The 20,618-nt window shown below is 38.6% G+C and overlaps 1 protein-coding gene across 1 annotated transcript; it reads left to right on the forward strand.

The window, feature by feature from the left end:
* Positions 1–1,855: 1,855 nt before the first annotated feature.
* atad1a (ATPase family AAA domain containing 1a) lies at positions 1,856–16,705 on the forward strand. Its single transcript, XM_015027563.1, has 10 exons — positions 1,856–1,955; positions 2,358–2,558; positions 2,911–3,009; positions 3,106–3,226; positions 5,365–5,565; positions 6,132–6,238; positions 6,329–6,418; positions 7,351–7,401; positions 7,632–7,804; positions 12,361–16,705. Exons 2-10 carry the CDS (start codon positions 2,385–2,387, stop codon positions 12,488–12,490), a joined length of 1,146 nt encoding a protein of 381 aa, XP_014883049.1. The 5' UTR covers positions 1,856–1,955; positions 2,358–2,384; the 3' UTR covers positions 12,491–16,705.
* The last annotated feature ends 3,913 nt before the right edge of the window (positions 16,706–20,618 follow it).

Genomic DNA, 20,618 nt, shown 5'->3' on the forward strand with positions numbered 1-20,618 from the left:
GAGTTGCGGTTGATGGTGGTGAGGAGAGACGCAGCGAACCCAGGTTATGGTGAAAATAATGAATTTAATGATGAAGCTCTCAGTCCAAAAACAGGCAGCACGGCAGAAAGACAGGCACACAGCCAAATACCGGTAGCAACTGATACACAGGACAAAAACGAGAGCTAACGCTATCCAGGACTTTACAGTTCTACTGGAGCGGAAACAAGACGTGACTTAGACACAACGAACTTAGACACAGATTAACGACAAGGACCCGACGAAGAACACAGACACAGGTGGGCTTAAATACACATGGTGGGTAATCAGGCAAGTAGACACCCCTGGGAGACAATCAACGGGGAGGACAGGACAGAGACTCACAGGGAAACAGGAACACATTGAAAAACTCAAAAACACACAGAAAACCACGGATCATGACAGTACCCCCCCCTGACAGATTCAAAATACAAAACATTTTTATTCCATCAAGAATTTTGTTTCTGAAAGTGAGTCAGGCATCTTGATATTTCACAGCTTGGTGTGCTGGGTGACACAGTCGGTTGTTGGCCTCAGTTGGTTTTGCCGTTCCTTTTTCTGTCTGGCCATGTGATTAGAAAGCCGGGTAGCGAGAGTCGGGGTTATGATTCCTGCCTGTTATGGTCAGTGAAAGAGACGGTTTGGACTTCCTGTTTCTTTCTCTGCTCTTTGATTTTGCTCTTCATCAGTGCCGCCTTTTTTCAAGCAACTCTGAGCTCTGGGGCGGTTGGTCAGGAATTATTTGATTTTTATACATGCAATGTGTAATTTCAGTCAAAATTACACTGTTGCCATGGTCACACATCAAAACAACTGTCCAAAAGTTTCAAAGAAAAAAGGGTAAAAGCAAGAATTGTTCCATCTGCACAACATCCAAAGCATAAGCGGGGCAGTTCTTATAAAAGCAATGTGAAAGAAGTATTAGCTTTTAAAAATATGTATTTTATGTGTTTATGTGCAGTTATTAAAGTTATGACAAAGTGTGTTTCTCAATATTCAATGAATAAATCATTATTGTTACATTACAACATCTAAACCCTTCTTATAACTGTTAAGCAGCTTTTGGAACTTTTCATCCATTTGCAAAACTAGCATATGGATGTTTGCAGACATGTCAGTCTTTTAAATGTTAGTCTCCAGATCTACGAATTTGGTAGAAAAATACTCAAAAAGAATTGTGGCTGTATTGTGGTGGCTGGTTCTACAAAATACCACTTTAGGGGGACTGAATACAAATGCAGGCCACACTTTTCAGATTGTATTCCCCAAAGAAGTAAAGTTAAATTACCATTATATGCATTATACCTTCTACTGTGCAATCACATAAAAAACACAAAATCCATAACAATTGTTATGTCGTTTGGGCTTTATGTATGGATACACTGCATATGTAAAAAACAACAACAACAATTTAACATTACATTAACTTCCTATTTTTTTAGTTGAATTCAAGTACAGGTAGCTTCTATATATACCCTGTTTCTTAAAACAGAATTTTCTTATTTTGTCTTGAATTTGAAAGCAAAAATTTTTTAGAGCATTGTATTTACAATAAGCCTTTAGTAAAATAACTGTAATCCTATTAAAAGTTCAAAGAGAAAAGAGAAGTGATTAAAAATTCAGAGGTGGTCTTAACTTTTGCTCTGGTTTGAGATGAAAACACTGATGCAAAAAATGTTCCTGTTTAGATGATTCCAAGATTGTTACTGTTTCATGAAATCATATATCCACTCTCCGTTTGTATTTCACCTCATCGCCGTGTTTATGAAAGTGCTGTCCGTGGTGCTGATTCGTGTGACCGTTCTTTGTGAAAGTGCTGCCATCCAGCGGTTGTCAATGAAAGGTGCGTTCAGGAACAAAAGTGTTTGTTCCTACCCGAGCCACAAAAACGGTTGCGCCGTCAGTGAGGTTTGCTAACATTGCTCATTTCAGTTTTGGTAAGTCTATCTCTTTTTTAGTCTTGACGATTAAACTAAATTATATGTAGAAGCATAAAATCTTTTCTTTTTTATAAATAGTTCCAGGGTTGAAACAATTCGCGGTGTTTAAGTAATACTTGGCGCAGCAGACGCTTTGTCGTACCGACAGTTGCTAACCTACGAATGTCCTTCGCAGCATAAAGTTAATTGTAATCTCTGTCACAACTAGCAAAGTTTGTATTTGAAGTCTTTATTGTTAAACTGTACGCTTAAATACCTAATTCACCGTATAATACACCTGACGTAAGATGAGTTTAACGACCAAATCACGCTCTAATGATGCACATCTAATCTAACTTTACTGATTTCTGTTTTCTTTCTGTGTCGGATCTGCTGCTTTTTCGCCGGATGTACTTCCAGCCAATGGACTGACATCAGCCAGCACTGATGCTGCTGAAGGATCTGCCCAGAGACGCCCTGCTGCGGCCCCTGTCCAGGAATGAAGTGATTGGCATGTTGGTGAGGCTGAGCATCTTTGGTGCTGCCACATACTACAGCATCAAATGGGTGGTGGAGGCGATGGACCCCACCTCTAAGCAGAAAAGCCAGGCCAAAAAACGGGTATGTCAGTCCTGTGGTGCCAGACGCACGAGATAAGGATGTGTAAAAAGCCTAAAGATGAGTAGTCACTGTGATTTTTTTTTTAAATTCAAATGTTAAATTTAGGTTCATTTATGCAGTGGTTAACAGTAAGGATATGATTTTCTACGTATTCACCCTTTCTTTCACTACAATCCCACAAAGTGTTTGTTTCTTGTTCAATCTTATTCTCATCTTCTCGTCTCGTACGTCTTTACCAGAGGTGCCAATAGCTACAACAGTGTGACTGTTTGGCTGTAACCTTGACAACGCACCATATACTGTCAACTCTGGATCCTGTTGTCTTTATCTGACTTGCATATCCTAACTCCAGGCAGAGGAGCAGATGAGGCGAATAGGCTTGGAGGGCATCACACTGACTGAGTATGAGATGAACATTGCATCCCTTTTAGTCGATCCCCAAACTATCAAGGTAAAGTTCTCCTTCTGTTTCCGTATTGCAGGGATTATTGAAGCCATATATTTATTTATCATTGTGCTTTTCCTGACTCTGTTGTTTTTTTTGCAGGTGTCTTGGAGAGATATAGCTGGTCTGGATGAGATCATTAATGAGCTGCAGGACACCGTTATACTACCGTTTCAGAAAAGACACCTTTTACCCAACTCTAAACTCTTCCAGCCTCCTAAAGGTAACTCAGAGTACATTTAAAATAATAATAAGTATATTCCAGGGTCACCAAATGGCTCAGTGGTAGAGCAGGCGCACCATATGCAGAGCCTGCAGTCCTCAAAGCATTTGATTCCCGTTCGATTCCCATAGCCGGTGCGATTAGCTTCTCTCTCCACCCCCGTTTCTGTCCAGCTGTTAATGAATGAAGCCCACTACTGTCACACAAACACTTATTCTAATGCATATAACTTGCTATGATAAAACCAGATAGAATTAGTTTTATTATTGATTTTATCCTCAGTCTGCTTGCAAAGCACAGAGTCCAATCCCAAGTACTCTACACCTCAAACTACCATTTTCTATGGAAAGATTTAAAGTAGTAGCCATCTTCTCAGCAAACTTTGTTAGTTTTATCAAGTTAATAAGGATTTGAAAAGTGGAAAAGCTGCTTAAAACACTTTTCTTCATAACGTAGAACAATAGATGTTCAGCATTTACTTCTCAAGTATTTCTGGTCACTCAGCTCAGAGTAGATATGCGGTCACAAAAAAACATTCTCCGAGTTCCTTTAGGGCCCCGTTTACACGACAACGATTTTGGGTGAAAACGGAAGAGTTTTGTTGCGTTTGTACTGTACATTTACACGAAACCACCGAATGTTTTCTCTGACAACGGCACAGATTGAAAACGGGTTCCAGAGTGCGATGTTTCTGAAACGTACCAATGTCCGTTGTTGTGTAAACAGAGAAAATGGATCTTTTCTTCCAGAGAATCCCCAGCTCATGCATAGTATGACGCAAAACATAGCTGCTTCCTACAATCCACAGAAGAAGAAGAAACTACTCACAATGCTGGTGTTACTACAATTCGTGTTTCCCCATCAGATACGGTTCCCTCAGCGTCTCTTTACCGCTCTGCTCCGCCCAGGTGGCAAAATGCACGGCTGCTTGTTCAGCGCTCTTATCTAGAGAACTACGGACCAGCCCCGGCTCCAGACGAGTTTAACAAGGGGGGCATCGACTTATTTTGGGGGGGCAAAATGAGTCTAAGTAGTTGAATATAGAGAACAACATCAGTAGCCTACAGGCTACTTGTTAACAAGCTTAAGGTGCTGTATCGATATTAGCTAGTGATTGTTTAGCTATCATTACCTGCATCCAGCAGCTTTACTCAACTCAGTCGGTTAGTTTGGAGGGAAAAACTGTGAAAAGTTCTTTGCGTTTTGCTGGTTTGCTGCCGTGATTCTAACACACACCTGCGCAGCAGCAGCAGGTCTCCTTCGCTGCCTCACAGGTGTAAACCCAGCGCGAGCGTCTCAGCATTAATGTTGCGTTTGAAGGCGGCTCGGAAAAACAGGTTATGACTTGTTAGCAACGGATTAAACTGTTTTAACTGCTGAAAAAGGTGACAGAGGACACAGATATAGGAAGTGCGGAAGCTCCTATTGTGTTAAATTGATATAGGAATAACAGACTGTTGGCCATTCCAAGGTAGAAACAATAAACAGCTTTCAGTCCGGGGGAGGGGGGGGATCAGTGTCTCCCAATGGCCGCCCACGGACACCGTGAAAGCTCGAACAAGGTGTTTCAGCAAAGTTATCCCACTTTTTTCAACTGCTTGTGCCCTAATCAGACGCACATAGTGCATGTTTTCTCCCAGTCTATGGTACCTGATGGGGAAGCGCGAATCCAGATGCCTTCAATTTCTTCAGTTTCAACGAACCTAGCACCAACTGGGCTTGGCAAGAGCATTACACGTTTTCGATGTGTAACTGTGTAAACAAAGATTAATTAGAACGTTTTCATTTAGATGATCCAACAAAAACGGAACAAAAATTCCGTTTTTGTTGGATCATTGTCGTGTAAACGCCCCCTTAGATGTTCAAAATAATAATAATTAAGTTATTTGAATTCCTTTCATAAACCTTCTGAGTCAGTCAGCTTAATGTCAAATGACCAGATTCATCCATGTGACGTTGTGACGACTGTGCCTGAATTGTAGAGAGAGGTGTGTGGAGTTATTTCACTGTTTGGTACAGCGAGCCCCAGGATGGCTCAAGCTCTAAATTTAGCTGCTGCGGAAATCTAGTTCAATCCTTCAACTGATTTTTATTTATTTATTTTTTCTCCTCTCTGATTTATCTTTTGTTGTTTACAGGTGTTTTATTGTTTGGTCCTCCGGGATGTGGGAAGACCATGATCGCCAAGGCAACAGCCAAAGCCTCAGGCTGCAAGTTTATCAACCTGCAGGCCTCCACGCTGACAGACATGTGGTACGGGGAGTCGCAGAAACTGACCGCCGCCGTCTTCTCGCTGGCCATCAAAATCCAGCCATGTATTATCTTTATCGACGAGATCGGTGAGTTGTACGTCGCTTTGTTACGTTCAGATCAGTGAGATCATTAGCGGAGCTAAAGAAGAAAGTCGATTTCTTTTCCATTTTGCACTTGATACTTCACATTTTGTAGCTGCAATGCAAAAACACATAATCTTACCAAATGTATTTGTCTAGTTTCTAGTGAAAATATCTTATTAGACTTGAAACAAGACAAAAGTAATTTACAACTAAGTTTTCAGCAAGATGTATGGGCTTGTTTTAAGTAAATAATTCCGATTATTGATGAAAAAGTGCATGTTCTGCTGACAGATTATTTTTACTTATATGCTGGCAATAATGTCTTGTGGTAATTAAAATAATCTGCAAAGTAGTTTTTCATCAATATTAAGGAATTATTTTCTCAAAACAAGCTCCTATAGCCATCTTAAAAGTTACTCAAGTTATTCTAATCTTATTTCTAGATATTTGGACTAGAAACTAAATCAAAAATACTTGGTAAGGTATTTGGTACTTTATTTGGTACTTGGTACTTTTGCAGTGTTAATTCACTGAGTTTTACTGAATTGAATCTGTGTCTCGTCTTTTAGAGTCATTTCTAAGAAACCGCTCCAGTCTGGACCACGAGGCCACAGCCATGATGAAGGCCCAGTTCATGAGCCTGTGGGATGGGCTCGACACTTCTTTAACCACCCAGGTAAAGTCAAACGTCCCCAGTTTGCCGAAGCATCGTCTGTGTTAAAGGCACAATGTGTGAATGAGCGGCTGTGGCTCTGTGGGACTGCAGGTGATGGTGATGGGAGCCACCAACAGGCCGCAGGATGTGGATCCGGCGATTCTGCGAAGGATGCCTGCCACGTTTCATGTCGGCCTGCCGGTCGGTATACACACACGCTTATTATTTATCATGATAAATTTCTTATCGTGATAAGAATTTTGATTTATTGTTGTCACGATAAATTCTAATTAATAATGTTTACGACCCTGCAAAGCTGTCCTTGACATTTTTTTTTCCTACTGTTCAATGAAAGCAACAATAAATTAATACCGCTAAATATGAAAATACAGTTGTCGTGCGCAATTTAGTGATAGAAATCACACTTTTTCATGTGACTGGTGTCCTAAAGTAACACATTGCAATGCGGGAATGTCTTTCAAAAGTAGCATTTGTGTTCGTGTGGGTATAATTGATGTGACGATGATTGCTGTCAAGATGTTCTTTTAGTCAAATTGCGTGAATATTCTGCTAATATTATTATATTCTTGTAAATAAACAAAGTGTTCATGCAGCCAGGCCCTAATATTCAGTCGTACAAGTCATGTAAGGGATGATTGAAATAAAAGCCTGTTTGTACATATATTTTCTGTCAGTTTGACTTTCTGTTTAAGACAAGAACATGACAAAAAAAAACTCTGTTGAAATCAGAACTGGTATGGAAAAAAAAATTGAGATTGTATCTTTAAGCCATATCGCTGAGCCCTCATTTCTACTTTATTTACTAGATAGGGACTTCTTTTAGGGGTATGAGAGTAAAGGGGACTGAATACTGCATCCATAGTTTTCAGGGGTCTTTTTTTACTGTGGAGTAAAATGATCATTATGCTTCTATCTACCTATTATGTTCTACCTTGTGTTTGCAATTCTAATCACGTACAATTTGAAGTTTGTTCTTATAACTTGACAAATACAGGAAAAGTTTAGGCTGTTAAAATACTTTTGCTTGACAATGTATACTTTGATGATTTATTTGTTTAGTTCAATATTCTCAGTATAACCCAAAGCTGGCATTGTGGCATCTGTCTTTGCAGAACGCAAAGCAGAGAGAAGACATCCTCCGGCTGATTTTAGCAGGAGAAAATGTGAGTTGTGATTTTTTTTTTTTTTTTCCTCAACATGCCAGTCTCTCCAGTCACTTTGTCACAGCTCTATTTTCTTTTCCAGTCACTCTATGAAAATAAAAATAAATCACATCAGACTTTATAGCCTTCTGTTTTTTCACAGACAGACACAAACGTAGCCTCAGGACGGCCGAGTGACAAACGGGGTGTGATTTTTTTCACAGCAGCGTTTTTCCTTCTGTCCCACACAGCTGAGCAACGCCATAAATCTGAGGGAGATTGCCGAGAAGACCGACGGATACTCGGGCAGCGACCTCCGAGAGCTCTGCCGCGACGCCGCCATGTACCGGGTCAGGGATTTCGTCCGCAAGGAGCAGATCAGGCAGATTGCGCAGCAGCTGCAGAGCTACGAGGAGGAGGAAGGGTAGGTCTCACACCTGCACTTAACGTGTCATAACGATGCATACCAACGGTCATGTGATTCACTTGTTGCAGTCGTGTGATTCAGATTTTGTAACAAAACATGCTTAAGGTTAACTGGTGTCTTCAAAGTGTGCTAAAAGCCGTGAGAAAGTAACAGTAGAGCTGAAAAGTACAAAATCAAGATTTCTCCCTCTTTTGGCTCAGAAAAGAACTACACCTGTGACAGGACTGGGTTAGTTTTCTTCATTTCAACCACTTGTAAAAATGGACAATAATAAAAAAAAAAATTGTAATATGTAGATTAGCAGTCCAGCAGGAGCAACTAATTATCCTCTCCACTCTGTTAACTCCACTTTCATTCACTCTTCCTGCTGCTGACAGTTTGAACCTGCCTTTCAATTAGAGGAAGCTGAATTTCATGTCGATAAATTACCGCTGGCTAGTTTTTCTTTTGATTTGTTTGTCACGTTTACGTGGAAAACATTTCAAAGCAAACTACTGCAGTGTGGTGGAGACGTTAGAATACAGGAAGCCCCTCCCACACGCCAATGAATGAAAAGGACAGACGGATCTGCTTCCTCGGCGCGTTGCTGTCATTTTTGCACGACCCGCAAAGCTGAAGATATTTATGACCTGAAATGTATGACATTTGAGTAAATGAGGAGTTGTGAAGTAGCAGGTGAAATGGGATGATTTATAAAAACAGATATAGTGAACCTGTGTAATTGTTAGAATTTATTTTTATCATTAGAGCATAACTGTAGCAAATCCACACAAAAAAACACAGCTACACCACAAGCAAACCATCAGTTATCTGGGTTTTAAAACCACTGGCCTGGAATAAATTAAAGTACAATGAGGGAGAAAATAGCTAGTTTATTTCAATATATAGCACATAATAGGGGTTTGCAATATTATTTAATAATGATGAAGATTATGAAAAAAAAACCCCCAACAAATTATTACTTATTTTTTAGGAAACCTTATGGCTGGCACAAATATTGTTCCTGAAAACCATTTGCATTTGAAATAGACTTTTCAGGACAATTAACTTAAAGACCAGCGATTTACATCTCTAAACTGCAGAAGTTACTGAATGTACTGATACTTATTTTATGCTGTTGTGGAACAAACAAGTGGAGAAAATAAACAAAGTAGCTTTTCCAATACTGCTGTTTTTTTTATTGTTTCATTTTTATTTACCATCAATTTGAAATGTATCATGACAATAAATCAAAATTCTTAAAGAATAGAAAGTGTTCACGATAAATGATCAACGATACGATGCGATAAATTGAAATTGTATGAAAATACGACACGATGAAATATGGATGAAATATTTGAACAAAGACCTAAAATTACGTTTTACTTAAGAAAAAAATAATTTTCACATTGCACAGTCAAATCTGATTTAATCAAATGTGAACGTTAAATGTCAACGCAAATACTGTACAAGGTTATAAAAGTGGTCAGTACTGTAATACACAACATGCTTTGTTTTTAATATCAGTATTAATTGTAAGCATTAACCCTTGTGTCTACAGATGGGGTCCAACTGACCCCACACATGTAAAACTTGTACCATTTGCCTCAGTCCTCGCACGCACAAGGGTTAAGTCACAGGATTAAAATATATTTATTCAAATTTAAAGATACAGATTCTCTAAAAGATTCAGAGTTAAAAGCTGTGAAAACAAAAGCAACCAGTCTGTAGCGTTGTACTCCAGTGGAGGGCAGCCTGAGCTCTCGGCAGCAACACCGGCTTGTTGTTCAGCTGTTTCCAGTGAGGCAGACACTTATTACAAGAGCTTATTTAAAAACGGCTCTAAACCTTTCAGAACAGCACTGCTGTAATCTCTGTGTGAAACAGTTTTTACCACCTGGACAGAAAACACTCATATCAAGCCTGTCGAAGCTACTTTTTGAAGTGATTCTCAATAGTGGAGGCCTACTGGTTCCTAAGTTCTTTATTTATTTTTTCACACCGAACCATGGCTTTAGATATGGTCTTAAACTTTCGATCAACTGATAACACTCAGTTTGAATTAAAAACCAGTTGAACAAAATTGAAATTGAAAAGACCATTCTATTGCTACATTGCATTTACCTTTGTTTTCCCTCATGTTTAAGATTCTGATTGGGGATGTAAGTATATAAGTTTGTAGTCCATAGAATATGAAGATCTAAAGTCAGGAAGGCTGAACGTTTTTAGTTTCCTGTTCATTTAAAAGCAAATGAAATGTAGTTTCTTTTTAGTACTTTATATTTCATAAACAATGTTTTTTTGTGGTTTGCTAGAAAAATATCTTTGTTATATATTTAATGTAATTTAGAGTTATTTAACATAAGATTAATGAATAAATTAATGCTGTTGGTTTTTGCTATATAAAAAGGTCCTGTGTTATTATAGAAATAAAAGTTAAGTTGGTGTCTTAAAGTACTTTTTTATGTCTTTTTTTAGATTTATTTTTTTGGCACAGTTACCAGACAGGACCAATCAGAGTAGGCAGGGTAGGTTGCCATGGTTTCTGACTTTTTTCTGCTCGCATTGCCAGCTTCAGTCTGGTTCCACCATTGATAACGTCTTCTTGTTTTATTATCTGCCACATTAGCTGCTCATTCCTTTACCTCTGAGTGGATGAGGTGCTGGTCATTTCACCTCTTCATACCTGTTGGAGTTTCTATCAATAACAACCAAAAATGTTTTTTGACCTCTTGTTAATAAGCCACCGTTCTCCATATGTTTTTGTCTCGGTGGAAAAACAGACCTGATGCAGAAGGGACTAAAAAAGGTGCAAAAGATTAAGCTGTGATTTTTGTTAGACTAAATAAATGTGAAGTTTAAATCCAGCTGAAAGTGTATTCTTCGATTGACAGATTTTCAGACTGATTAAAGATTGAGACTAGTTGATATTAGCAGATCTCAGCTCAGTGAACAGCAGAGGGAAAATGCTGAACGCTCACATCAGTGACAAAAACATTAATATCCTTGTTTAAGAGAGAATAAAATCAACCATGAGTTGGTAACGTTGCCATCATCGCTGTTGTTGGTTTTCTGCACTCAGTAAGTTTTTGTTTTTCATTAATATTTTTCATTAATGCTTCCATTAAAATGGTGACTTGACTGCCTACAAACAAAACATCAACATCACACAGTTCTGGAAGCCATTAAGCCAAATGGGCCTGGTTGACTTTGCAAGCGGCTTTTATAAGATCTTATTTGTGTAACTCATTTCTGCGCTGTTGCTAAGCAACCACTGAAATCCCCTGATGAAGAAATACATTATCGCTGAAGAAAAAAAATACTATTTTTCTTTTCAGAGCTCCATACATAGAGCGTTCCATTATGGCAGCAAGAAGCTTGTGTCAGATGAGCATTCACAGAAAACGGCCCATGCTCTGCACACACAGACGGCTCTGATGTAGATAATGTATTCCTCATTACACACAGTGGTACCACAGACTTTCACATTTACAAGTTAGTTTGCTTTATTAACACAATTATTTGCAATTAGAACATTTATCGAACATGTAATTTTCTAGAGAACATGAAACATGGCTACAAGAAAGATGTAATTTAACTAAAACTAATAAGAATTTGTGTTTGCAGTTTGTGCAAAACTATGTTGGGGACACAGCATGGAAGAAAATGCTCATTGTGGCAGAAAACTAACACCATACATAACCTTAACGGACACCTCCATGGCAAAACATAGTGGTAGTTTTTTTTTTAACAGTGAAACCTGCAATAAATTGTAAAACAATGAATCATATTTATGCGTTAGAATGGCCTAGTTAAAGTCTAGACCTAAATCTAAACTATTAACCCTGGCAAGACCTGAAAAATGTTCATAGACAGCACACAGCTGTGACTTTTAACTATTTTAAAAAGAAGATTCTGATAAAAAAAAAATTAAAAATGTTTTTAGACATGTAAAGCTGGTAGATGCACATTTACTAAAAAAAAAAAAAAAACTGGAGTTTTAACTGGAGAGTAAATGGAACAAATAAATGCCACATTTTGGAAATTTTACTTTTTTATTTTGACACTATGTAGTATTTTTTTTAATCCACTGATATGAAAAGAAAAATTAAACTGATACCGCTATCCGATATTTACACATATATATCTTTTCAACCCCTTAAAAAAAAAAACCACCTACACCATGAACGTTGCCGATAATCCCACAGTTCTTTGCTGCATTACCAAACATACCACATGACTGCCCTCAACCCCCCGATGCCCTTTCCAGGAACACAAACGGCAACAAGACAGAAATAACCATCAGTTATTAGAACCTGGCTCGGACAGAGCGATACCAGTATGTTTAGAAATGGCCGATACCGATGTTAACGCCGATAAATCGCGCATCGCTAATGATTGTCTTTCAATTCTTCTGTTATTTGCTGCTTTGTGTGGCCTGTAAGTCCCTGTAAATCGCCTTTAAGGTTGTTGTAATTTGTGACTTGCCATAAAAAATAAAAATTATTATTTAAACTGTTGTTTGTTTTATTGTATGCAGAAGATCTCAGACCTTCACACTTTCTCCATTTCAGGCCCGTCAACGAGGATCGGTTACGGCCGGTGACGCAGCTGGACCTGCTCTTCGGCCTCGACAAGATGAAGGAGTCCAAGCAGGCCACGGCTGCTATCCTACCCGTCGTGGCAGAGGTTCCTCTGGACTGAGCGCCATTGTTAGGAAGACTCCACTCACCTTGTTAGTGGCTGCGCGGTCCAGCTCTGAAAGCAGACCACTAGGAAGGTGCCTTTGGAAAGGCAAGAGACAAAAATCCAGTTTTTCGGCTTGGTAGAATCCTGCAGGCCATTTTAATATTGAGCATACCCCTCATCTTCTCCACCCACCCGTACATGTGACCAGGTAGAATAAATGAGAACTGTGCAATACCGGCTGCTAGCTTAATGCATGAGAGAACTGTCAATGTCCATTTGTCTAGGAGCGCATATCAGTGATAATTAATATTTCATAGAAGGTCAAATGCCATTAAATGTTCCGAGAGTTCATCTGAAAAGGAGAAGCTGATAAAACACGTGACCTTTAGGCACAGTGGCCTTTTGAATCAGCCTTATTTTTCTAAATTGTCAGATTGAGCGCAAAAGCACCTTGAAAAGAAATGAATCGAGGAAATATTTTTCAGTTCTAGTGTTTACAGATTAGATCCAAAATTGGCTCAGTTTCCAATTCCTAGCCCTTTATCTCACCAAATTGAATGGAAAGTGTAGTGACTGAATGTTTTTAAAGATAATCTTAACATGGAGTTTGATCCATATTTTCTGTTTGTGGATTACATAACCGTTTTTTTTTTTATTGTTTAAAGAGTTACGTCTTTGTTTTTATATGGTAAATCCATACATGTAGAGTCAAATTTGAGGACCAGCATGTGGGTCGTACAACTTGTGCTCCTGAGGAGTTTTATTCTAAATAAATACGCCTGATATTGATTTTTGGTCGGACGTCGGCCACAACAAAGGGATCTAACAGTTCGGTTTCATAGCTGCCTTTGTGCAGTTGTTTAACTTGAAGTGAAAATAAAGCTAAATGCAGAATGGAAGATAATGTAATTAAGTGAAAAGTGCGCTTGGATTTTATGAAAATTAGCAAATGATGTGAACCACGGCTGAAGGCCTCAATTATTTATATTTAAGTACATGGCTGTAAAAAGGCTTAATTTCATAATAATAAATAAAATATTTGATGAGAAGCTTCAGGGGAAAAAAAAACATGAAAAGACACTGAAATGGAAACTGAAAGAGTACCTCCCACTGTCACTAAGGTAACACTGCTCTACTTACTACAGACGAATACTGTGACACTCTGCAGTGCGATGGAATTTATAGTCGTCTAATAGTTACCATTAAAAATCTTTGCGTACACAAAAATGAAAGCTCAGTAGTTGCTTCTAGTAACGATGTCTTGTCACAGGCTCTTTAAAACTGCAGTTAGCAAAACATGAGCTGCACGTTGAACAGCTGATGCTAAGTTGGCTACCTGAGCAGATAGCCTGACTAATTAATCACGTAACACATTTTCTGTACAAGACAATTCAATGTGCTTTACATAAAAATCAAAAAGCGTGAGAGTTTAAAATCACACATATTTAAGCATCATTGACAAATTAAGTTAGAAATAAAAAAAATGTAGATAAAGATTTTTCAGCTGTCGTATGCACAGCTAAAAAAAAATAAAAAAATGTTATTAGGCTGGATTTAAAAAAAAAATGTCAGAGTCTAACCCAGCCTCACTTTTTTCCGATTTCAACAAAGTACCTCATGTCTTTGAGATATTAATTAAGCAGCTAATATCAGCTGGTTATACTTCCTGTGTTACTCTGTAAAGGACCTCATGGAAGAAAAAGGTTAATAGCAGTAAGCATGTTTATTTGGAAACTACTAGTGCTTTTAAGGGTCCGTTTTTTTTATTTGCTCATGTTTATGCATCAAAAATAACTATATATAACATACATGGTATGATAAAGAAAGTAGTAGTAGAACTAGAATAGTCAATATTTTAGTAGCAGCAGGAATCGTTGCTTTTCTCTTTTAAACTTTCAGACCAAGTTGTCAGATCATTAAATATTTTTTGTTGTGGTTTTTTTTAGCCATTATTTTTTTTTTTGCCATATATATATATATATATATATATATATTTTTTTTTTTTTTTTTTGCTTTCTGTCAACTGAAGCCTTATCTTTGGCCATCTGGTTAGAGTGTGTGTAAAATGGATCTGCTGTGGGTGTCATGCAGCTGTTTTCCTCTGGCGCCCACTGAGCAAGCTGGACCCTGTTCATCATTCATCCACGCAGTGGCGCTGTAGATTCACCATCCTGTCGCCCGGGCAGCCGTTACCGACCCACTCTTACTCTGAGCAGTGTTACTGCACAACGGGAAACAAATGAGATGCCGTGTTGTCGCTCCCTTATTGGTTTATCCAGTGATGTTGAGCCATCTGTTGCTCTTCATTAAATAACCTCAGGTGACAGTTAAAGGTCAGATGGCGCCGTGTGAGCCGCTGCTGCTTGTGAAGCTTAAGTCAAATTTCTAAATGTTTTCTTTCAGTGTAATATCACTGACAAGGTCCTTGATCAGTTATCACAGACGCTCCACATCCGTCACACAGTGATCGTGTGTTAAATGTTGTATGTGTATGTATTTGATGTGAAGTATTAAATATGTTCTGTAAATTATATTTATTAAATTCTGTTGGGGGGAAAAAAATCATACTAGTTTTGTCATTTCACAATGCAACTCGTGTAATAACTTCCAATGATCGCAGTGAAACCGTAGTGTTTGATTTTTAAAGAACTGCTGTGTGAAATTTTTCGAGCGCGTTTGAATTATTTATAGTGATTTATTTTTGTTTTTTTCTCTTCTTTTAATACTATATACGGTAAGACATAAATGTGTTTGAACTTAAATAAAGGCACTAAACTGTTTAATGTTTAACCCTCCCGCGGTCTTAAGAGATGGGATCAGTTAGACGACTCAAGTTTTTTTTACTTTGTGCGCGGTCCAGCGGGGTCGCACTGACCCACTATGTGCTTTTACAAGGTTTTTTTTCCTGTGTGTATGGTTTTGGGATGGTTATGGTGTTGCCCTGTGACAGACTGGTGACCTGTCCAGGTTGTCCCCCGCCTCTCTCCCGGATCGTTAGCTGGAGATAGGCACCAGCACACCTCCCGACCCCACTAAGGGACAAGGGTGTAAAGAAAATGGATGGATAGTTTTGGGAACTGACGGTCTGATGGGATGACCTCCAACCCAACTCCCTGCTGTCCGACCGCGACATTTGCCGCGCTCCTACTGAGGGTTGAAGCTACAGCTCAGAAAATAAGTTCAATATTTTGTGTCACTCATTTTAGAAAGAAAAACTCACATTCATCTCACCTGGCATTAAATATTCCAACACTCTCTTGCAATTTTAATGAAAATGGCTTAAAAAAACAATTAATTTAGTGTCTCAGAAAATGCAGATATTATATAGGATTCATTGCGTCGGATATTTTAAAGAGAAATGTGCAGCCCTTCATAGTAAAGTATGTGCTTTTCTTTGCATTCAAGACTTGGTTGGGACGCCTTGTGCATGTATTACTGCGTCAGTAAATGAAGGGACAGGAAGGAAGAGACGCAACAAGCCGGTCAGAAGGGCCGGCTCAGTTTTGGACTATTCTCTGGACTCCTTTGAGGAGGTGGGCGAGAGGAAAACGGTAGCTAGGATAAAATCAGTTATGGTGAACTCCTCTCATCCACAGTAGGATCCTTTAGCTGCTCCGTCAGCAGCAGACTGATACACCCACAGTGTAGGAAGGAGAGACACCGCAGGTCAGTCATACCAACTGCTGTCAGACTACATAACACCTACAACCAGTAATGTAGCACCAATAACTTGCCCGCTGCTATATTTGTAGTCAAGTTTATTCATACAGCACATCTCGGCAACAAGGCAGATCAAATTGCTTTACATCATAAAAACGTCATCAATTACGAAATAACCAATAAACATTACATTTTGTCAAAGGCATCATCAAACATGTTCATCTGTGTTTCATTTACTACTAATTAAAGGAAACTAAACAGGTGGGGTGTAAGCCTTGATTTAAAGGACCTCTGTGTTTCAGCTGTTTTGCAGTTTTCTGGATGTTTGTTCTACTTATCACCACTACTAGCTCTCATCCATGTGATCATCATTGCATAGCTTCTTAAGCCATGTCTCATACATATGTTCCACTTTGTGCAATATTTTTTTATACATTTACATATACATCTTCTTTATATCTTACATTGCTGCTTATTGTGATTTTGTTTATTGTTATCACCATGTCTGTTTTTTGCTACTGTGACGTGGTTTTCCAAAATGCAGGATTAATAAAGTGGATCATTCAGTCAGTCATCTTCCTATTGACAATAGTGAGTTTGTTGACCAATCAAGCACAGCTCTTGGGTAGTTTTTGATACCTTTGGCAGTGTCAGCAGATGCCAAGTCATGCTAGAAATCGAAACTAGCATCTCCAAAAAGTTTATTATCAGAACGAAATATGAATTGCCCAAACTTTTCCTGGAGTTGAGAAAATCCCAAGCTACCACTCAAAGTGGATTCTCAGTCTTTAAAGGATCTTGGTTTCCAAAGGAAATGCAGATTTTACTTTTCTCCAAAAAGAGACTTTTGACCATGGTCCGATCTCTAATTCAGGAGTGGCTTGACTTGAGGAATGTGACTTCTGTCGGCGTTGGTTTGTGGCTCTTGATGCTCTGACTCCATCCTCACTCCACTCCTTGTGAAGCTCCTTCAAGTCCTTCACTTGATTTTGTTCAACACTCATATCGATGCTGTGGTTATCCATGTTTGCAGGTGCTACTTTTCCTTTCCTTCCATTCAATTTTCTATAAAATATGCTTGGATACAGAACTCTGAACAACCAGCTCAGGGAACTTTGTTTTGAGTTAATTAGCTGATTAAGGTGTGATACCACAAGTTTCCATTATTGAACTTTTCCTCCAATATTCTAATTTTCTAAGATACTGAAAATTGGGTTTTCGTTATCTGTGAGCCATGAACATTGAATTTACTCTGTGAGTAATGAATCTGTATAATATACGAGTTTCCTTTTCTTTTCTTTTTACTTTGCCGCAACAGAACCAATCAGCTCAACATCATAGAATCCACCATGACTTTTACCGTGTTATCAGACGATGCTTGATAACAGTGTTAGACTATCTCTGAAATAATTCGAGCTGAAGCAGAACTGGGACTGAAATGTGACGGTGACCAAGAACGTAGCAGTACTTCTACCAAGGAGTGGCTGAGAAATGACGAATGTAAAGTTCTGGGCCAAGTCAAAGTCCAGGCCTTGATCTGTCTGATGTGCTGCAGTAGGTTGTCTTTAAACAGACGGTCCTCGTTTTGATGTCAGACGTCGGATCCCGGACTTGCATCTGAACTGAACACAGCGGCAGACGTTACAGTTTTAGGCGTTTTTAATAGCTGCACATTTTTTGTGGGACTTTTCAGTTTTATTCTGCCAATAACCGATGACAACTGATCAAGGAGAAACTTGCCAACTTTGATCTCTGCCAATAACTGATGCATCTCTAAACCTGCTGCAAAACAAAATGCTCAGAAGGCTAATATCAGTTAATCTAACATCACAACTTAAAATCTGTATCATAAATGCAGTCTATATTCATCTGCATAATGCTGGTAATCCTGGTTTAACGCTTGGCCGCTTTAATCCCAGCATTAATTTTGCCTGCATGTTTTTGTAATGAGAAAGGAATGCAGCTTGTGCTACTTTCATTCATTTTTGGTGAGCAGAGGAAAGCTACTCTTTTTGGACTTTCAGGCTTCTTCTAAACTGTTTAGAAATTCTCCAGCTGCTGCCGTCGGTTTCTGCCCCCATGAGGGAGACGCATTAGTAAGCCATAGTTGGCCCTGATCAGCTCCTTTTCCGCCATTCAGCGGCTGTTTGTTGCAGCTCACTGAGTGCTTCTCGAAACGCTGTGCATGCTCAATGAGTCCACTTCTCACTTGCTGACAGCCAGACTTAAATGTGAGCTTTCTGATAGATGTCTTGCTGTGCTCATCAGTATGATGCGAAGGCATTTCCCTGCAAGTTGAATGAGGGAAAACAATCTGGCCGGGTTTATAATGATTATCACTGGTGAAAGTACCAATGATTGGGTTAATAATAGCTCATCCCGGGTTCAAGTGACTCCTGGCCACTTTCCAACATCAGGCGACTGTAGTCTGTTGATGTCGGATCCGTTGGTTCTCTTTAGATGACATCATAACCAGGTCTAAATGTTGTAATCCTGTCATTTGTATCAGAGTTTTAAAAAGACATTTAGGGTCAACTAAAGGCTAATGGATTGGAGGGATGATTGATTATCTCTAACAGACAAAACCATTGTTAAAAATCGTTTTTTCCAATTAAAAAAAATTTAATTGTTTTTAAATAAAATTCTGAAATGTGCGTTTGGTCCACAGGCCTATATGGAGGACCTGACCTTATTTTCATTTCAGAATAGATCACAAATCTTTAAAAATGATCTCCAGAAATGCTGTCCACCCAATGTGACCAAGCTTGGGCTATTTTTCAAAGACGAATGGGTTAAATAAGTGTAACTACATTTTCAGATTTTTATTTCAAAACGTTTTGAAGACCGTCATTTTTCCTGTCATTTCACAATTATTCCCTACTTTTTGTTGTTCTGTCGCCTAACATCCCAATAAAATATCCTGAAGATTGTGTCTGTAAGGAGATGAAATCTGGAACGCTACGTAGATTATGGATGCTTTATAAGACAGCTTTATTTACCTTAGTACATCTGAGCTGCAGCTGGTAATTAGAAAGTGACCAGTTGTTAAATGAAAAACAAAACAATAACGCAGTATCATCAGAAATAATCTTAGAATCGCTAAATTAGATGGATTTGAGATTGAAAAAAAAACATATTTTGCTTTCTTTACTGATCAAGCAATAAAATTTGAGAGTAGAAAATTTCCCAGCTGGAATTAAAAAAAAAAAAAAAAAAAAAAGCCCAGAGAGCATCTTTCTCATTCATAACTTATAAATATCATAGAGAAATTTTGGAACATTTACCGTTTTTCCAATTTGTGCCGAAAGTGTTTGCAAGGATTCATAGGTGGACATTTCCTCCTGCTTGATATGTACCACATAATGCATCATTCCCATCGGGGCAACACTCTGACCAAAAGCCACAGCCAAAGCTAACGGTGTGTGTGTGTGGGTGTGTGTGTCTGCATGCAGCATAAGGAGCTTGCAAAATGTAGGAGCTGTGTACTCACAAGAAGCTAAACATAAGTTGGGACTTATCGGTGCTGACCTTTTCTTCTCTGGGCTTGCTCACCAGAATGTATGATGACTGAGGAAAACTGACTTTACCTTTATCTAGTTTAGCACAAGGTCAGACTATTTACTTCATTCAATGAATTTCCAAAGAACACTGCGCTATAGAAATTGCTGCTGTTAATGAACAGATATGTGATAGTCTTGCCAAAGTGTTCAACTTTTCACTTTTTGTTACACTGCAAACACAAACTTAAATCAATTTTAGCTGGAATCTATTCAATAGGCCGACACTAAATAGTGTATAATTGTGAAATGGAAGGAAAATGATAACCATTTCTCTTGATTTTCTTAAAGCAGGCACTCGGGAAATTACACACATGGGACGCATTTTTTCATTTTTAAGCTCAGTCAGGTTTTTTTTTGTTGGTTTTTGGGTTAAACTATGAACTTTTCATTTTCAAATAATGTTTTGACCAGTGATTTCTGACATGGTTAAAGTTTCAGATGCCATTTCATGAGCTAATTCTGCTTTAAACTTCTCCCTTCTCAATCAAAAAAAACTAAACAAAAACATGTATAATTTCCCCTCCATTACACAATTATGATCTTCTTCGTGTTGGTCAAAATCCCAACAAAATGCAAATGGTACCGAGTTGCACGTGAATACATTTTCAAGACCCTGCATGTAGAATGGCTGCTGCTTGTAGATGTTTGATCTTCAGATTTTAATAAGAAAGAAGGAAAAAAAAGAACTCTGAAGTCGTTGCATAGGGATTCATTTGAGTTTTTCACTGAGTCATTGATTAGTCATTCATAAAGCTATTGATGATTAATTCATGAAAAGGGAGTGAAATTAAAGTTTCCATTGCTGCTGTTATCAATCAGTGGGGGGCCAGCTACAGGTCGGCGAACACGAGGCTCTCCCACACATCACAGCTGGCTGGAGATGTCAAAGATTTCCCACAGAGAGTAGAGCTCTCATGGATTCA

Source organism: Poecilia latipinna, unplaced genomic scaffold, assembly GCF_001443285.1.
Source record: "Poecilia latipinna isolate Pla-1442-1.1 unplaced genomic scaffold, P_latipinna-1.0 Scaffold8, whole genome shotgun sequence".
In the NCBI taxonomy this organism is placed as follows: domain Eukaryota; kingdom Metazoa; phylum Chordata; class Actinopteri; order Cyprinodontiformes; family Poeciliidae; genus Poecilia; species Poecilia latipinna.

Bases quoted from the DNA above. Each gene is read 5' to 3' on its own strand.
- atad1a (XM_015027563.1), top strand. From the start codon at position 2,385: ATGCTGCTGAAGGATCTGCCCAGAGACGCCCTGCTGCGGCCCCTGTCC. The intron at 5,566-6,131 runs GTGAGTTGTACG...CTCGTCTTTTAG, and splicing joins TATCTTTATCGACGAGATCG to AGTCATTTCTAAGAAACCGC. The intron at 7,402-7,631 runs GTGAGTTGTGAT...TGTCCCACACAG, and splicing joins TGATTTTAGCAGGAGAAAAT to CTGAGCAACGCCATAAATCT.